The sequence below is a fragment of the Wasmannia auropunctata genome, unplaced genomic scaffold (genome assembly GCF_000956235.1).
Source record: "Wasmannia auropunctata unplaced genomic scaffold, wasmannia.A_1.0 LD335888.1, whole genome shotgun sequence".
In the NCBI taxonomy this organism is placed as follows: domain Eukaryota; kingdom Metazoa; phylum Arthropoda; class Insecta; order Hymenoptera; family Formicidae; genus Wasmannia; species Wasmannia auropunctata.
The window spans coordinates 1,843,245-1,864,014 of NW_012027002.1; the positions used below are offsets into that span (position 1 = coordinate 1,843,245).

The 20,770-nt window shown below is 41.9% G+C and overlaps 1 protein-coding gene across 1 annotated transcript in view; it reads left to right on the forward strand.

Annotated features, from left to right (window-relative positions):
- LOC105455683 (RNA-binding protein Musashi homolog Rbp6) overlaps positions 1-20,770 on the forward strand; it is a 645,795-nt gene that overhangs the window by 446,535 nt on the left and 178,490 nt on the right. Inside the window, exon 6 of the mRNA XM_011699183.1 lies at positions 13,243-13,335. Within this exon, the coding sequence (XP_011697485.1) occupies positions 13,243-13,335 (93 nt within the window). The remainder of the gene's footprint in view (positions 1-13,242; positions 13,336-20,770) is intronic.

The window sequence follows — 20,770 nt, forward strand, 5'->3', positions numbered from 1 at the left end:
CGTCTCTCCACCGTTATTATTTATAATTAACTTAAAATAATATTTTAAATGTAAAAGAAAAATATAGAAATATATTAATATGAATTTTGATGTATTATATCATATTGACAAGCTCCGAATTTTGTTTCATTTTGTATTGTATATTTTTTGTCTAAATATTTATCGCTCAATACGAAACGGAGCAATTCGATCGGCATTGACTCTGAGAGATATTTTAATTATGCGCTTACCCGCATAATTATCTCTTATCGAAATGTTTAAAAAATCCGTCTCGCCGCAAATTACGGAATAAATAATGGAATCAACAATTACGCCACACACGCTACGAAGGGAATGGCTGCGGCACGCATTCCGCGGTTACGCGAATCTCGCGGTAATTATTAACGATGTAGCCCGGAAGTGGTCTGGACCTGGGAGAACAGAGCGAGGCAGAAGTCAAACAATAACGACAGTAGATTACTTTATCGCAATTCTGCATACACGCACATTCGTGCGCGCGAATATTTTCGCGCAACTGCGGCGTGCACACGTTTTGCATGCGCGCAATCTGCAGCGCATTTTTTCCTCTCGACTATTTCCTCCCTTTTTCGGTCTCCCAATCTCTCTCTCTCTCTCTCTCTCTCTCTCTCTCTCTCTCTCTCTCTAATGTTTTCGCGATCATTTTGCAGATTGCGTCCGGAATGCACGTTGGGAATGGTCCCACTTGCGCACGTATTCGATATTTAACGCACGTAAGCATATTGGCGTTATTAATTAACGCTCTTGCGACTGCGCTTTCCGCGCTGCTCTAAAGTATGCAATTTCGCGTACCAGCCTTGATTGCAATTCGGAAAATTATTGCCGATCGGGAGATTCTCAAGTCTCTCTTGAGATTTCGACGAACTGCGACAAATGAAGCGATTTGATAAATTATTCTTAATGCTTGATGTGTGTTTTGAACGAATTATCGGAAAATTATCTGCATATAACAACTTCGTATATTTTTAATGAATCTTTGATTATATCATATGAGCAATTTTTTTTAATTATTTCTTCTTTTCGTTCTTTCTTTTGATTTCTACTTTTCAAGATAGGGACAAGTTCAATACAGTTGTCGTCATTAATCTTTGATTGATTCGCACGTATAAATATCGCTGTAGTCGATATCTACATTTATATCTAAAGTTCATTTCTATCAATATAGAACTAATTAACTTTAATCTCGGTTTAACTTACTTTTTATCTCCTTCTAGTTCTAAGAATTAGAAGAAATAAAGGAGTAAATTAAACCGAGATTAAAGTTAATCTACATTGGTAGAAACGTGGGTCTATAAATGCTGTTCTTTCAAAAAAACAAAAAAACTGCATCCTTCTTAATTGCAAAGTCGTTTTTGAAGAACACTAATAACTAATAACAGACATATGACACGTACACGTTAACTTTATCTGATGGCGAGTAACTACGACTAATGACGTTAGAGTTTTCTTTTAAAGCCGTAGGAAATTAACACGACGCAGTCAGGAAGTAAGATAAATTGAAGGGACTATAGAATAATTGGGCTGCCTTACGCCCTAATGAATCATGCGCGAAGATTGCAGAGCTGAGTTATTGTTATGACTCCCCGGCTCTCAAAATATCGATCACCCTTCGCGCGAGGAACTGTGCCGGGGGGGAAATTATTGAGTTACACACACCGGTGTGCCGAATAAGAAAGGAATAATACCGTGTTACACACGGCCGGGACACGTTATAGCGGGGACGAGTCCGACGAGAATTGAGGCTTCTGTCTCGGTGAACATAGACATCGTCCGGCCACGCATCGTGACCGCCGCACGGTACACGATTCGTTAATTAATCCCTTGCCGGCGCACGTGCGGTACACCCAAGATCCGCACTAAGAGACCTCCAACCTCATTCGACCGTTGAATCGCGTTGGCATAATACACGAATTGCGGTTTACGACGGTGATTTAACCGCTCGCGGCCAACCGGATTCGCTATGCGTCGGTGCGTCCCACCGTGCCGCAGTCGTCCATATTGTAATTTTCGTTTTGCTCGCGTTTCGCGTTCGCATCCGGAACTCGATGAAAACTCCGGAACGACTTGGAAGACGCAATAATGACACCACAAATCGAAGGGAAACTCAATTCGAACGGTCTCATCTCGTGAAAATAAAGATTTAAAATGCACGATGGGAAAAGGTGTAATAATACTCGAAGTTGAATTGAAATATTCACCTACAAAGCTTATTGATCTTTAACAGATCCCTGTTTTCTTGGAATTACATTAATTATTCGTATCCCGCAGATGAATTTTTAATGATTTTTTTCGTGTTATTGGAAAATTTTAACATTAAGCTCGCAAAACGCGATTAAAAATGTTGAAATTTTTTTAATTGAGCGTAATATTAAAAACGAAGATAATATAAAAAGACGCATTAAATGACGTGTAATATTTTATAGTACATTCTTTTTGTAATGATACGTATTATCAGCTGATTTAGCGCTTCGATCCATCGACATTCAACGGCCGAGCGACGTGAGTCAAGACAAGGTCGTTCCGGCTGTCGCTCTACATTTTAATTGGCAGCACCGTACATTGCCCCTAATGGTGTTTCTGTTGTCGGCGATTGAATGGTGCCTCACAATAGCCGCCTTTACGTCCTATTCAGCCCTTTCGCAGGGATAGCACTGGCGGGCGGAGCTGGAGGGTAAACTACTATGAATGTGCTAACTCGTGGCCGAGGCGATTGAGTTTAGATCGCTATTGAATTTCTACGTGCTCGGACGGCTTAGATGCGCGATTATGTCCTTTTACATCCCCACTCTTTTGAGAGAGAGAGAGAGAGAGAGAGAGAGAGAGAGAGAGAGAGAGAGAGAGAGAGAGAGAGAGAGAGAGAGAGTGAGAAAGGAGGAGGAGGAGGAGGAGGAAGAAGAGGAGAGACAGAGCTTCTTCAGATGCGCGATCGTCTAGAAAATTTTCAGAGAGAATGGAAGCACAAAAGAAATGAGATTAACGAATGGATGTGTATACAGTTTGAAAGGACTTTATTGTCGCATTCATTTCAGATCCTTTTTTAATAAAAATTTGCAAAATTAAAATTTTTTAGAAATAATTTAAAGATATTATCGATGCTCTATAAATAATAATAAAAAAAAAGATTATTAAAATGTATTCTTTATCCATCGGAGAGAGTATGTGTGCGTGTGTGTAACGTACGTGTCTGTTAATAATTATGATATTGTTATATTAGCGTTTTATTAAATAAATTCGCTTTGATGACTTGTTACAATAGCTGTCCGAAGCATTCTTTTCGGTAAATTTTTGTGACAATGTTGAATTCGAAAAATACATAACTGGTGCAGCATGCTGTGACGAGATAAATAAATTTGAAATTTTATTGGGCTACAAACTGCAGTTGGTTATCGCGTCTTGCCGCAATTTTTCACGGCAATAGTACGAATGGAGTTTAAGCCATTTTTCCACTGTTAAATCAAAACGGAAGAAAGCCCGTAAGCCGCTTAACTCTAAATACGATCCCGCGAGGGTCGGATCGTTTCGGTGCTCAATTTACGGTCGCCGGGCTCGCGCCCGCTCATAACCAATGTCACAGTCAGCGTGTCGACGAAACTGCATTACGGTATGGACGGGCTCAGCGCGTCGTGCTGTTGAATGCCGGTTATTTCGCAAACCACTTCGGAAGAGAACGATGTCCCGGAGGGTGAGGTTTACGAGCGCCCCCGAAATCTCGGGCATGACTCGATAAAAAGCACCCTGCGGGACTCAGAAAGACCAGGTCCCCTTTTATCGTCCCTCGCCCGTGAGAGAGTCAGTCATGGGGATATCATAGGATTTCATTTTCTTTGGTCCGGATTTTGACTTGAGCGAGAGATAGATAGATAGATACGTAGATAGATACACAGATAGATAGATAGATAGATAGAGAAAGAGAGAGAGAGAGAGAGAGAGAGAGAGAGAGAGAGAATTTTGCAAAAATTACCTAATGTATTGCAAGTGAGATAACATCATAAAATACATCACATATTATATACATATAAACTTATATATATATACAAATTTAATATTTCAAACTTCATAAATATATGAATGCGGGAGTCAATCTAGGGTGTTTGGAAATTACATAAATTGCATTTTGGAAATTTAGTTCATATATGTATGTTCATATATATATATCTATTACACATTTATTTATACGCGTATTATGTTAAAATTTATTATACGGAGTACACTTGAAATAACCGCATAATTTTATGTCAGTATCAACATCACGAAGTGTATATTGTGTAAATCTTAAAAACTAAAAGTCGTATAAATATAAATATAATTATAAATATATACGTTAAAATTAATATGTCATACCACTTTTTTTATAAGTAATAGTTTTTTTTAATGGTGGAGAAAAATTTTTCGATAAAAAAATTAAATTGATTTGTTTGAAGCTTTGCTGCGAGAAATTTAATTTATCCAATCTTGTCGTCGGAATTTCGTGAGGCGTAACACAACGATGTTGTCCCCTGTCAAACAATCCCGAGGCAGATTAAAAATACAGGCGGCTCCGGCCGTGGTGTATCGGCGTGCCGTTAGGACTGAAAGGTTGGTCGCGGGATATATCGGGTGCCCGAATAAAACAAGAAGGCCTGATAATGCGCATCAAAGGCGCGGGTAGAAATAGAGAAGCGCTTAAGCCGGCGTGCACTTGTCGAGCGTCAGCGCTTTCATCTTCGCCCTCAAAGAGCAACTCGTAAACGTTTGATGCCACAGGATCAATAAATGTATCATGCGCGAGCCGAACGCATCGGCATTAGGTTTCATCGAAAGAATGAAATCTCTGCCTTTTTGCGTCTTTATATTCGAAAAACCGCGTGAGAACAAAGGAATAGTGATGTCGCGAAACGCGTCAAGTCTATCCGACTTTTAGCCTTGAATAATTAATTTTTCTATTTTACCATAAAGTAAACGTATAAGTACGTACAAAATCGTTGAAATCTAAATTTTTTAATATGTCTGTTTTTTTACGAACGAAACTTCTTCACTAAAATAGTTATTTTTACAGATGGTAGGTGCATTTGGTCAAAGTAATGTATCAAAGTATTATATAGGGAGTGCATAACGGAAGCACATTTATCGCGGAGGCTGGAAAGAAATTCGAGTGGCTACTCCATAAATTCTTTTATGGGAGTTTGCGCTTGTTCGCGCGCATTTTTTTTTTTACGGCAGTTGCTTATTTAGAGATTCCGCTTGAATTTGCTGACGACGCAAACGACTTTGGGAAACTCTTAGTCCCTACTGATACTGTAAATTACTGCGCATAATTTTTATCCTAATCTTTTCTCTGCAACTTTTATAGAAAATAATGTTTTCCTTTATCAACGATTATTTGATATTTAGAACATTATAATTGTATCTTAAAGGAAACGATTGATTTGATTAATTTCAATTTTTATTTTAGTAATTAACAAAATCATAATTTTTTTCATTAATTAATAAAAAAAAAGGCTATGGGAGTTAGACGCGGTAAGAGATGCGCAAATTAATAATATTACATACGATAAATAAGATAATTTAATGAAGTAAAGTGCATATTACAACATTCCGGACGTTTCGGCTAACTTTTAGCCATCATCAGCAACATAATTGCAATTAATAAAATATAACAACGTGTGAAAATTGTTATGGAGTGCTTTCTTGATCATATTCCGAAACTGTTGACCGACTGATAATTTTTTCTGTTAATTTCTATTTTATTTTTATTTCTTCTTATCAATTTTTTTTATCACTAGTTAACTGTTGTTTATTTGTCATGAAGTTTACGTATGATTTCATTTTCTGCGTACATATAAACCTTAATTTATATCAAATTTATTGTAATATTCGGCCGGCTTAATTTAAGGTTTTAATTTTCTAATTATCATTAGCAACATCTACGATGTAATTTATTGTTAACATTGCGTCCGAACGCTTCTGTTTTCCGAACATTATCTTGAATATCGCGACACGGAGGCACGGAGAGATCTCGAAATAATCACCTAGGGGTTGGAACTCCTCGAACGAGGAAGGGGTTTGGCAGATTCCGTAGTAATCCGGTAAAGTCGCAACTCAAACAGTTTAAGTCAGAATAGTGGCCGAAGGGTGGTAGGTTGCGGTCGTTCAGAGGGTGTAATGGGTGGGATTTAGGATTACGAGTGCTAGTATATGTAACGTTCGGTCCAGCAATTTATTGGCACGACCCTCCATTCTTATTGAACGGTTCCGTCGTTATATATATTCCGTAATAATTGTATGCATAATTTTTGCGCATTAATATGCATGATCGTTCAAGGTTGAAAGTATTTCGAAGTTATTACCGTAAGTATCTTAACTCTATAAGCCTGCGTGATGTCAAGTCTTTGAAACAGCAGGAATACATTTAACGTTGTGTATTAATTAAACAATCGGGCGCAGCTGCCGTCGTAACGTCTACCACCACTTGGCCATGCTACACGCAAACTTTTTTTTCTGCACGTGTCCTAAAAGAGAAAAAAATTATAAATTCCAGTCACGAGAGCTTCGAATTCGCTTCTTCTAAATTCGCAAAATTGACGCGCGGCAACGTTGATACAAGCGGAGGTGGAATTTTCGGAATATTCCCCGACCGGAAAACGTAGGATGAGGCATGCGCGTATAATTTACGTGAGAGCACGTTCTGTGGCCGAGCATCTCTCGTGGATCGTGTGCTATAGCGCGGAGGAGCTAGAGCTGCAGGAGAGCGGAGTTAGAGCAAGGTAGGGTCAGGGCTGGACAACGCGATAGCGACGCTCCGAGCTATGGAGCGACGTTGAGCGCCTTACCTACCACGCTCGGTTACTGATAACCTCCCTTTCCTTCCTGCGCTTCCCTCCCTCCTACCGCCCCCGTCCTAACTCCCTTTTACTATTTATGACCGGTAACTTAAATCGTGAAATGTCGCGATCGTTGAGAGATTGCCGCAGCATGGTCGCCGCGACAAAACCCGTGTGGATAAAAAATAGACAGCCACTTTATTCGCCGCGGGAACATTTTGTAGAGCGCGAAGAATTATATATAAACGTCCGCATAGCGATTTATATATATATATTTTTTTTGGATTAATGAGACGCGCGCGCGGAGATGTTGCGCGTGTTTAGGAATAAACGTCTTTTCCCGCGTAAAAATGATTTCATTAAAACAGAGGTAAAACCGAGAGAAGGACTCGGTAAAAGGGGCGAAACTCAAGCACGTCAAAGAACAAAAGCGAGTGACATTATCCACAACGGATGGGACCACTGAGTCGTCCGGGTTGGCCAGGATTAATTCTTTCCGAGCACAGGACGCGGGTGAGGGGGGGGGGGAGGGGGATGGATCGCTCAGGAGACAGAGAAGGGTTGGAAGAAAGACTATGGATTCTGCGGCACTGGGCTAGGTGGAGAAAAAGTAGGGCGAAAGGGCGAGGGACAGGCCGGGCGAATCGGTTATCATCCCGAGGGCTGTGCGAGAGAGTCTCGTCCTGGTGGGATCCCTCCGTCACTTTTTCTTCCTGCCCTCTCCCATTTTTTTTCTCTCTATCTCCGCGCCGTCCTTGTCACCCCGACCTTATCCTCTCCTGCGTCCTATTCGTCCCTGTGACCTCGATTCCGCGGACAATGCGAAATCATTCTGCGCGCTACGCAATTTTGATCGCCTTCATCCCGACGTTCGAAAATGCTTTGACGCTGTCTAGCATAGATATTAGCGTATATTAAATTGACACGCGCGCGCGTGCCATGCGAGAAAATTACATAATGGGCATCTGTAAAGCTCTGGCAGAGAACAATGATGCCATTGACGATGATATTGGCTGTAATTAATTAAGAGTTATTTTGCAAGAACGTGTCTAATGTTTTAAATTAATTAAAGCGTTTTCGCTGGGAAAATCGTCGCGTCAAAGAGATACGTCGGATAAGAAAAACTGATTCCTTTGTTTCAATAGCGTTAAAAATTAGTCCACATATTTCATTCCGTCACACGCATTTATGCATTCCCATTAATATAACATTATCGATACCATATCCTACGTGATTGCCAAAGGGACGAGTGGACAAAGTAATATTTGCAATGCGTTGGGGGGTTATTGATTTTAAAGTTGAGTTGATTGGCCGCTGTACTGCGATGTAATAATACAGATGGGCCATTCAACCATGGATACACGTTACCAAAAGCCATTGCGTCGCTAAATTGATAGTATATACATGACGCAACGGAAAACGATAATTTATTCGCAACGACGAACGCGCGCGCGCGAGCGCGTTTGCACTATTTTATTTCTCTCTTTCTGATCCCTCCGTTACGTCACGTAGCGCATTAGCGCCGTTTAGCGAAATGCAAAATTTTCGTAATATTATGCTTAATGCGATTACGGTGTTACGCTGTATGTGCAACACGAAGTAATACACGGCATGCATCTCGCGGCGCTATCTAATAACGCGCGTGTCGGCTTTACGCGTTCACTTAAAAAACCGTGCTACACCACTGCAGCGGATTGCGCGCGATCTCGAACGTTTCTCTCTCTTTCTCCTTTCTTCCTCCTCCTCCTCCTCTCTCTCTCTCTCTCTCTCTCTCTCTCTCTCTCTCTCGGTTATGTAAATTCGCGAGATCTCATCGGGACGCACGATTAAGCTCTCAAAATGATCGCGAGTGGAGGCGAAAGCATTTTGTCGTTAAAGCGCGGACGTGAGACCGCTGATTAACGTTTATTCTAATATTTTTCTTGCCCGTCACAGACCTTCGTGCGTTCATTGGGAAAGGGGAGAAGGGTGGCGAGAGGCGGAACGGGACGAGGAGGGAGGGGTAAACGCGGTGGAAAACGTGGAACTGATTATGACATTTACGAATACATCGCAATAACGTGGAACGATAATGCCCGACGGCCATAAAGGACACGCTGACTATTGTCCTTGTCTTTTTCTATCTTTTTTTTCTGTGAAACTGTGCGTTGCCATTAAGCGCGCCTTTTATCACGAACCTCGCGCGTTTCCGCTCGTAATTTGCGTTATACAATAATTTGGATTCGTCGAACTAAGCAGAGTCTCTATTTCACGAGCCAATTGGCGCGATAAAATATAAAGTCCCACGCCTCGCGCGATAATAACGGCCAATGCGCTTTTGTATTTTATTTAATTTTTATAAATTACTTTTCTTTCTGAAGCGTGGATTCCAATGGATTACAGCGACGTGATATTTAAAATTAACGTGAAACAACATCTTACGTCATTACGGAGTACGTATTAGACTGCAGCGAGCGTTAATTATAGACGAATATTAAATTTCTGCAAATAGTGAAGCGCGCGCGCGCGCGCGTGGACCCAGAGATAGCTTCCATCTTCCTTTCCACCGGGGCGATTTCATTTTCGTAGACGTGGAAACTTTAAAGGCGAGCCAGAAACATGTACGTGGTCGCGTATCGAGTGAGGAGAGCAAGAGGTCTCGGTCTCGGCGAAAAGGGATGGAGGCGACGGCCCTCTCTTTCGCCCACCTCCTCCCTCGAGCGATGAAACTATAAAGCCACTCCTAGTAAGTTGTAAAATTGTAATAGCCTTCCGGTATTTACATAATGCTACGGCGTAATAAGTGGAACTCGCCGAGTTTCCATTACCATTCCGCCGCTATCCGCTCTTATCTCCGCTAACGACCCGAGGGGGCCCCCCGCTCGCTCCCGCTTTCTCTCTCTTTCTCTCTTCTCTCTCTCGTGACTTATATTTTTCCACCTTATTCTTCGCCGAGCTAACCGCGGCGAGAAGCGGTCCACCCCTGCCGCCGCCTGCGACTCCATCTTTTGTTCGCGTCGCGCCTCCGCTAAAATTGGACCGTTCATTCCGCTATAGTCGATCCTCCCCGCTTTAGCCTAAGCTAAACGGATTTATTCCGTAATAAGCCAATGTACGACGATTGACAGCTAGACATCTTTGTCTGTTTATCTCGCGTCACAAATAAAAATGTAAAAGAGTTGGGGGAGTGTCCTCTTTTAAAAAATATATATTTATATTTATAATATTTGTTTATATGTGAGAGAGAAGTTGTCTGAGAGTTTATTCTAATGTCGATATTAGCAGTAATCTACAAAGGATTTCTTTTGAACGTTGTTTATTATTTTATATTCAGCTTCATCTTTGAATTATTATTAAAACCGTTTGTCCCATATAACAAACGAGGACGATGGACAATATATATTTATATTTATAATATTTGTTTATATGTGAGAGAGAAGTTATCTGAGAGTTTATTCTAATGTCGATATTAGCAGTAATCTACAAAGGATTTCTTTTGAACGTTGTTTATTATTTTATATTCAGCTTTATTTTTGAATTATTATTAAAACCATTTGTCCCATATAACAAACGAGGACGATGGACAATAGAAGATTTTCGACAGAAGACTCTACATATACCTAGTTTTCACGACAATGTGCTTATTACGCGGTTGGCAAAATGCAAAACTGGATTTCGTTTGTTGGTGGAGAACACTAGGAGAGCCGAAATCCCGCTTTCGGCACCGAAGAAGAAGAAGAAGAAGGAGGGGATGCTGCAGCGGTTTCATTCGAATAAGTGGCCTCTCCTTGGTTAAAAGTTTGCCCTCCATTCGCTTCTCTCTTCACCTTGTCCATTCATGATAGCATATCCTTCTTTATTCCCGAGAGTATCTCTCGCTCCCTCTTTCTCTTTGCTATTTTCTCCGTACGACGAGCCTCTCGCCGACGAAATCGAGGCGAATCGTTTATTTAATTTTCGAGAGATCCTGCCATTTTATTTTTATCCTCGGGACTTTATACACTTCGCTGATTAACTCACCTCGCGAGAGAGAGTCCTGCCTTTCTCTCATTCCCCTTCCAGACGAAGGAACGCCGGAACGAAGAAAGCTGCGAGTTTGCATGGGATTTTGAAGAAGGGTTAGAGACGGAGAACGAGAGGGGGTGGAGGGCGGGAGAGGGAACGAGTTCAGGAGCGCGCAGGGTGGAAGGACTCGCGTCCTCCCGAGGGTTTGCGTTACTCACCGGATATAGAGATGTCTAAGCCCAGCCATCACTGAAATTGCCGGAGTTTACCTCTTCCGCCCTTTCCTCCGCGCTTCACAATCTCCCTCCCTCCCTCCCCATCCTTCTTTCTACCCCTGATCGTGCTTTCCTTTCCTCAGCATGGAACTTCCGCCCGTAAAATGTTCGACTCCTGCCTTTCATTCCCTCGGCTCGTCCCGTGGCTTTATTACAATGCGATTGTATTATCAAGATTTCAAGACTAAAAGTATCGGTCTTTCTCTGCGAGCTCTTCTCCTTTCAGCTCTCTTAAGCTCCTCATATTAATCTACGTTGTCGGACCTGATTTCACGGAGGAATCGATGAATTCTCTTTATCAAATTACTCCTCGCAGTGTTTATCCGACTATTAATGCATTACGCTCAGTTATTTACTATATGTTTTTGGTTTGCCTTTGAAACTCAGGTGCTATAAATAAATCTTTTTTCAAACTTTTATTTCTCTGAATAAATTCACATATGCACGGGCATACACACAAAACACATACACACGTGTATACACTGTTAAATCTATAGTATCAAACTGAGCTTATTTAAGTCGCCACTGCTCTTACTTAATAAATAATTCTTTTTTACTAAAACAATGGAGTTAAATAATTTAAAACAGTTCAAATTTAATCCAAATTTGGATTGGTAAATTCCATTATTTTATTTAAAAATAACTATATTGTTTTAATTAAAAATAACTATTTATTAAGTAGGAGCACTGGCGACTTAAATAAGGTTCAGTTTGACATAGATTTAACAGTGTACGTAATTTATTAAATAAAGCTAGAGAATTTTATGTGTTTGTTGTGGAAATAAATGAAAAGAACACTTTTAATTTTTAAGATATAAAAATTAAAAATGTTCTCTTCATTTATTTTCACAACAAACACATAAAATTTTCCAACTTTATTTCTTTATTTAATAAATTACGTATACACACGTGTGTGTGTATGTGTGTGTGTGTGTGTGTGTGTATGTGTGTGTGTTTATTAGAAAAATTAAAAATTAAAAATTTATTAGAAAATTTTATTTTTTAATAGATTTTTATTTTTTGTTACATTGCTTTATCATCATGTAGGTATCATCGCGCGCGCTCGTGTGTGTGTGTGTGTGTGTGTGTGTGTGTGTGTGTGTGTGTGCGCGCGCGCGCGCGCGTGTGTGTGTGTGTGTGTGTGTGCGCGCGCGCGATCGATTAGACGGTCTTTAAATACTAATCGAATTTCTCGTGATCTCCATTTCTAATTCATTGGTTATATTATCATACCACACTGATATCCGCCGGTTGATGTAGTTCCCTCCCGATGCGTGGGTCGTGACGTTCAATATCTAACGGGGAGACGCGAGGAATATCGGAGAAACACGTCGTGTTCGTATGTGGCTTGTAATCGCAAGATCCGAACGCAGGATCCTGCAATGTCTCGCGTTTCGGATTCGCCGCGCGAGAACAATCTTGAGGGAAGGAGCGTCTTGCTTCTCGCCGACGCGTCGCACGTCTACTTCAATCGCCGCGTTTCTTTCGATTCACGACACGCACCGATCCACACGACGAATCCGACGATAAACGAGCACCTAGTAACGCTCCTTCCGATTTTCACCATGACCTTTAACGCGCCGTTCTCAGGTTTCTCATTTCTTAAAGCATAATCTAGTAACATTCTCCGCCCTGCCGCTTTTCTATTTTCTTCTTTACGAAGTCCGCGCGGTCGCCGAGGAAGGAAGAAATCTCGTACGTTCTATTTCGTATTTTCTAAATTTTATAGAACATCGCGAATATCGCGAGTGTTTTCTGCCCTTCGTGTTTACGTATTGGTATGTTATACTGAAGCGTATAAGTTCGGCCGTTAATAATGCACCTGTGTCGATTATTTACGACTTTTCTGTCGATAGCCAGATAGGTATGGAATACGAAAAGCTAAAAGCAATGGCACAAGAACACCGCCGCCGCCTGGAGGAGTCTACCTGGAAATGTCACAGCACATCCAGACACAAATCATCCATATTTGATGAAGTCCTTATCAATTTCTTCTAGTACGATCATACCGCGACGAAATTTTTATTTCCCTTCCTGGAACATTGTTAGCCGTGTCACTGCGTAACTTTTCTTTATCTATCTTTTGAAAAGAAGTATGTTATCTTAATTTTAAAAAATGTTATTTCAAGATATAAATTAATGCCCCTCTTCTTGTTTTCTTGCAGATGGTGACAAGGACAAAGAAGATATTCGTCGGGGGATTATCGGCGCCGACGACGCTGGAGGACGTCAAAAATTACTTCGAACAATTCGGTCCGGTAAGTACAACAAATTTTCATCATTATTGCACTGCAAAGTTAAAATTTCGCAGACTTTATTTTAACAAAGATATCGCGCAAATTAAAAAAAAAGAAAAAAATTAACATCTTTCGGTAATCTTTTTAATAATCTGCATTTTTAAGTGTATCAAATTTGTAAATATATCACATTTATAATTAGCAACGTTAAATTTTTATTATAATACCTTTCAAGAGATCTCTTTACCGAGAGATTTCATATTGTTTCGAATTTGTAAAATATTCTATGTAAAATTGATCGTGTGCCCGGCATTATGTAATATATCGCTACTTCCCGCTGGAGTCATGGGCAAACGAGAGCAATATCATTGACTATCATTTCAGTTGGTTACATTATCGATGTATCGCACATCCTCACCATTTCCTCTCGTGTCGCAAAATCGAGCGGCACCGTCGACGACTGTGATTCATGGGATTTACATTGTTTAGTACTTTTGCATATTTTATTGGCCATTTCGCGCGGAACGCTATTGATTTTTGGACGAACAAGTGCACTCATTTCCATTTACACGACGTCAACGGCGCGCGACGACAATTCTGCCTCGCTGCAGTTCCCATGAATTTTGATCGTTATGGCTCATAACAGTGATATCGAGGTATCGCTATTTGGATTGCTCCAAAATGCGTGACATAATATTATTCACGTGTGAATGATCTCATTCGCTCTGGTTGTCTAACTCGTTCATGGATTACAGAAAGTCAATCTTTGTTAATTAAATTATCGTGAAATTATGTATTTAAACTTCGTCTCGTCTTTCATAAATTAAAGATCGTTTCGACATGTATGTCGCGTGAGGTGGTTAAAAAATTAAATAAAAGTATCTAATTTGTTTAGGAGTATCTACTTTTGTTAGGAAGGAATTAACTTTAAATTTATCGAACAATTTGTCGTAATCTATTTATTTTATATAAACTAAATTCTTGTCAAATTATATCAATGTCAAATTATATCAGTCAATCTTGTGTATTTTGATAGTAGAAACAATCTTATATTGCTATGGGAAATTCGTGTCATGAAAAATTAAAATATTGATTAGTATCCTGGAAACTGAGAGCACTTCTTATCGTAAGATCCACTTAGAGAGATAAAGAAATTTAGGCCGTTCTTTTGGACGTTTCAAAATGGCAGATTATGTGATTAGAAACCCATCTAGGACAAGAATTTCAGTTAATTAGCTTTTATCGGTCCTTGGAAAAATCTTTGGAACGCGTTATTGTGCGGGTTTCTTCATCGCGATAACGATGATTCATCGAGCTCGGAGAGCCCGGCAAATAGAACGCACGCGCGATCTTCGATTCCAATTCCGGCGCGGTTGCTCTAAATGGCTTCTCACGAGGAAGTAATAATAAATGATTCTAATAAGCAAAATGGAATAATAGTTATTAAGTTGGAAATTTTCGGTTATCTCATTCCCAAGCTGAAGCCGTATCGTAAAATTAATAGAATCGTTACAGTTCTAAAATAAAGTCGTTACAGCTTTAACTATGTCAGTTAAATTTGAGCATTATTTTTGACAAGCCAAAAATTCAATTACTTTACTAATATTTCTTAATTATTCTCAATGAACGTATACATCTCATAAAAGTGGCAACGGAAAATTTAAAAAAATGTTTTTCTTTAATACAAATAATATTTAATATACTTATTTAATTTATTGTGTAGCCGCGTATCCGTAAAATTACATAGATACATAAAGTACACAGAAAGGGAGTAGGGCGTTAGCAATGTTGCTGCTATGCTGCCTACCCTAGAAATAACGCAAGTAAGCGCGATTAACTGGACAATACAATACAATGAGGCACGATTAATTGAATACAACGCAATGATTACAATAAATTCTTATGATATCTGTTAGTTAAATCAGAAATATGAAAATAATAAACATATAACACCTAAAATAATTGCCAAATCCCATCCATTTTTTAAGACATTGTATTCAGATTGCGTTTAGCAAATAAATTTTTACAATTGACTCTTTGATCTGTTACCGTAATTCGAATTAGTTTAACGTAATAAAAGTACAGGTCATGCATGAATATCACGATAGCGTCTTTCCATTACGGTGAATCAGATTCCTTGTCACGGTCAGACATGCATACTGCGCGGAACGTTAAAGTCTGCAGCGGGGGAGCGATCGTCTACGGGGAGAACCGATTGCCGCTTATCATTGACGGCGGGGAATCGTGATACGCGACCGGGGAGAAAAGGAAGGATCGGGGGGAGGGAGGGGGAGGAGGGGAATTCGGCGTCGCCGAATGGTCGCATAATAAGGCGGTCCCGGGTCGTCCGTTGCAGATGCAGCCGGCGGATATAGAAATTTATTGGAAAACTTGGTCGATCCCAGCCGGCAGGGAATATATGCCCCGGCTCTCTCAGGTGACACGACGTGGTTCCGAAGGATCGAGGGTAGTGGAGTAGGGTCGGCGGATGAAAGAAGAGGGAGGAAGAAAAGGAAGTCGGGCGCACGACACGTTTGTTCGCGACTCGTGGCACGAGCTAGAAATGGACTCGAGATATCAGGGCTCACCGCTATCTCTATCTTGAACCTACCCCTAATTCCACCCTCTCTTCCTCTCCCTTCCTCCCTCCCTCCCTCCCTCTCTCTCTCTCTATCTATCTATCTTTCTCGTTCTCTACCGAAAGTCCTCCATTCGGCTTTGAATGCAGAGTTTCCGGCTCGTAGCGGCTGGACTTCTCCCTTCTATGTATGTATGTATGTGACCCACATTGGAGATACCATCGGGCGTGAACGCGCGCGCTCTGTACGGACGTACATGACGCCATTTCGGAATTCGACTCCTACGTACGGGTGCACGTACACGTGGGCATACACAAGTTCCGTGTCCACGCCCACGTGCACGTCCTAACGATGAGCGTGCACACGATCGTGCTGTATGTACGCGCACTACACTTGGACGACATCACGGACTTCGCAGGCCGTACAAAAGTGAAGGGCGGAAATTTAGAGCCGCGCGCCATTTGCAAAGTACGGTCAGAGTATGTTTTCTCACGTACGCGCAAAGTACACGCCGACTACCTACTGCTGTTTTTACCGGGACCTTTCACGTTCGATATTTACGCTTTCGCGTTTGATAATCGCCCGGTGACGTACGCACGCGTTCGTATAATCACTGTCACGCGAAGAATTACCATTTGCGTGCCTCCTAAATTCGATAACGGCCTAAAAAGCCTCTGTTTTCGGAATATAACCACCAACAGTTGTCAACGATCTGGGGAGAGGGCCGGGAGCGAGCTTGCGAACCGTGGGTCTTTAAGGTACGTTCGTGCCTGGAACGTAAACACACAAGTGCGAGGCGAGTCTGCCTGCCGTAAACTTGTATCGCGCGCCGGTCTCTTCGGGTCAGTCCGATGCTCCATCTCGCCAATACCTATCTGATTCCACTTTTGCTCCCGTGAAAGCGAACGAGAGGGGATAGGGAGCGCGAATGCGGGAGATCTCTGTCGGCGAAATAGCTAGACCGCCAGGCAACTGATAAAGCTAATGGCATTGCCGGGAAATGCGTTATACTCATTGCACGTTCCGGCTTATGAAACTTTTCAGGGAACTGCCATTTCACTCGACATGCACTCGTACTGCGTATTCATAGCTGAGAAATTCCTGTATATTTTTTTTTACGTATATTTAGTTCTCTCTTAAATAAGTTATCCAAATAATGAACTCTTTTTTTTTACGTATTTCACGAGTTTTCGCAGTCTCAATTAACCGAGATTTTAGATTTGATTAAATTATATTCGGAAGCGTTATCCGAAGATAAATCTGCCACTTGAATTGATCGTTTATTTAAAGAAGGAAAGTAACCTCTTTGACGATAACATTGAGTTTTTTTTTATAAATTTTCATTCTAATATTAATGTAAATAATTTTAGCGGTAAGCGGAGCAAATCATGGCAAAGCAATTTAGACTGTCCGTATCGAGGAAGATTGTTTGACAGTTTGACTTAATTTTGTCCCTTCAATTTTTGCCTATCCGACATCTTCACAGCCACAGCGTATAGATGTTACTATGAGGCAAGTTTAACTAAATAAAAGGCTTCTCCGCGCTATTATAGGCTAGTTTACGCACGCCGATATTAACTTAAATATCTACGTGACAGGAGCTCGCTGTCGTCGTTAGTATTGGGAAAGAGTCGAGTATAATAGTAGCGTGAATGCAAATCTCGGCCCGATATACATAAATTGGCGGGCGAGCCCTGCGCCTTCCCCCGTCCCCCGTCCAAGGCCGGTCGCGTATCGCAAGACCGCCGCCAGCACGCGATTTAAAACTTAGATGAGGCCGTCCGGCGACGTTACCTGAAAAATGAATGGATCCCCGAAGAGAGCGAGAGCTTAATTGCGCTCGCTCTCAACCCTCGCCTTCTTGTCTCCCCCCTCCCCCTCCCTCCCCCCCCGTCTTTCGTTCCTTCATCGGCAGCCGAAGAGCCGGAAACGAGAGTGGATGAGAGGCGGTAAGAAGGTAAGGGCGGGTAGCGACGGCGCGGTGGTTACCGATGGAGGGCCCCAGACCTCTTTGACGCTATACTTAACGGTCGACTTGAAATTAAGAAATTAAGAATTAATATGAACCATGGAACCGGTCGCGGGCTTGTCTCTCTCTCTCTCTCCGCCGCGCGCCGCGCCGCGTTGGCAACGCACCGCTCCGCATTTAATTCTCACGCCGTCGCCGCGGCGAAGGGACGAATTTTCCGCGGGAACGGCCGTTCATTGATCCGCCGCCGATGAAGTTTGCTCGTTGAGGTATCGAGGAGTGGTGCACCCCGGTAATCACTGCACCCTTGTGCATCGCGAATGACAGTCCTGAGAGTCCTTTGATGGCTGTTCTATTTCGAAAGCGCAAAATAATGTGCTTTTCTATAGTTGTTTGTCACGTTAACTTTATCGCTCGAACGAATTTGGACGCGATTATATAAGAATCGAAAGCTTTCGCGAAACAAAATCAACGCTATTCTTATATGTGCTTACGTAATAGAATTTCAAAAGTGTTTTTGAAGAAAGCGGAGACAGTGAAATTAATAACAAAAATGATACTTGTTATCATATCGTTGATCCATGTTCCAGTTTTATTTTCGACGTAATGTTGACTGCACAATCAAACGAAATCAGAAATTATAATCTCTCGAACTGATTAATATGTTCCTTTAGAATGAACGTAATGAGATATTTCGTGAGACGGTGATATTTCGTGGTCACTCGTTTCTTGCTTAATTACACTCAATTACAGCCCGGACGTGCGAGTCCACGCTTCGACCACCGAAATTCAAGGGCAGGAGTAAACAATTTTGCATTCTACGCCTCCGCCCCCGCGTTTTTCTCGCCGACTTCTATATATATTCGTCGGTAAATAATATTTCCAACATTCGAACATTCCTCGTTTTGTTCCTTTTCGCGTAGAATATTACCGCGGTCTACAATACATCACTCGCAATCGCGCGCACGCTTCCAATATTCGTTCGCCGTTTCGTTTTCACCTGTAGAACACCGCGGAGAGGGGAGGGGGAAGGGAAGAGGGGAGAGGGAGGACACAGGGCGAGTGGCTGGCGGGGGCGAGGGGGGGGGAGGGAGAGTGGGCGCAGGAGGGTTCGGGGACTTCTGGGAGTTCTCCTGCGTCTGCGACCCTGCGCGACTGCGTGGCTGAATAAATAAATTTAATGGCGCTTGTCACGTAGCAAAACGGGATAAATTCCGGGCGTCTGACAGCCATTTAAAACAATGCCGTCGCGAATACACGCCATTTGTAACCCGGTGCTTTTGTTTCACGTTGCTATTCATTCCCCTGCAACCCCCCGTGCCGTGCCGCCGTGTCCCCTTCGCCGTGCCCCGCCACCGCCACCGTCACCTATTCTATATCCGCCGACATCACCATCGTTCGACCAATCCGCGGACCGGGAAAGCCACGGCCAGGCACACCGTCGTCGTCGGGTAGCGGACCGCGCTGTCGGATTCATGCTTCATTTTTTATCCCCGATAAAAATGCAATTAAGGCTCTTTGATAAGGCTCGAGTCGTGCCCATTGTACCCCCTTTCTCGACCTTATATCCCCGATCCCATTCATCCCCGGCCCGGTTGGAAATGCAGAGCGGCCATTATTTGCGCGGAAAGATCGCTTACCGTGAAATGTCAACATCCCTCAGCTTCTCCAGATGCAAATCCCGTCCGATAGCGGCGTGTTGAGCCGTAGCCAGGCTGACTAGACCGACATCTTAACATCTCATTTCTCTCTAAATTTAATTACTTTTCAACGCAAAACCCGTACGTTTCTTTTTCTCAAAACAGCGGAGAATAAACTGAATGCGAAAAATATCTCATTAGCGTTTCTTTCATTCCGCGTTTGTAGAATAGCTTTATTCATTTTAACATGTCATTAACTCCTCTGCAAAAAAAAGAGAGAGAAAGAGAACTGAGTTTTCTAAGTTTCTGCATATAAAATGAATATATATAAATTAAAAGATTTGAGATTAAACGACCTACTATTTTTATAAAATTTTTACACATTTGAAAGAATAGTTTTAGCGAAGTATCTATAAATTTAATTGGACACACAGATTTAGAAATAATTTGCTGGACTATCAAAAATAATTATGTGGGACACTCAAGCGCGATGAGCAATGCAGCAAAAAGTTTTGACATTCTATAGAAACCAGCGTCCTACATAATTATTTTGATAGTCCGACAAAATTATTTTCACATATTGCGTATTTAGTTAAACTTTTAAATACTTCACCGTTCATTCCGTAAAATATCTTTCGTATTAGCCTGATTGAAAATAATCTCACACACAATGACTTATCAATTATATGTTATTAAGGTCACTTAGAACAGTCGAGAAAAAGGCATCCAGTCTGAGAAACATTTAGTAAGCACTCATCGTTATCAGATTTTGACAATATAGTTATATACTTTTTCGTTGATATCCTAAAACGCGCCAATGACGACGCGACTCGATTTTCGCGGAGCAAACTCTCGTGCGGGCGCGTTCTAAATTCGCGGAAATACCCGGGGATTAGTTGCCTCGTGAGAGGGAAAACGGGACGAATAGTCGAGCGTAACAGCACTTCGCGAGCGCTTTTTTCCCGTCGTCACGACGTAACCACCGTATATCACGTTATGGCGCTTATCAGACGGGCGTTTCGCGGGCGTGACGACGGGGGAGAATCGAGAGAGGGAGAGAGAGAGAGTGTATGTAATTCCGCTTCTTCTTTCGAAATTTCTCAGGCTCGAATGGCGGGTGCCAGCTCGACGCGATGCCGCTCGCGCGCGCTGGAGCATTCCTTCTTCGGGGATGAAGGGAACCAACGCCCGTTCTCGCTCCGGCGAGGGTGCTCGGGCGTGCGGAATGAAATTTATGAGGGTCCTTTATTCCGGCACTTAAAGGGACG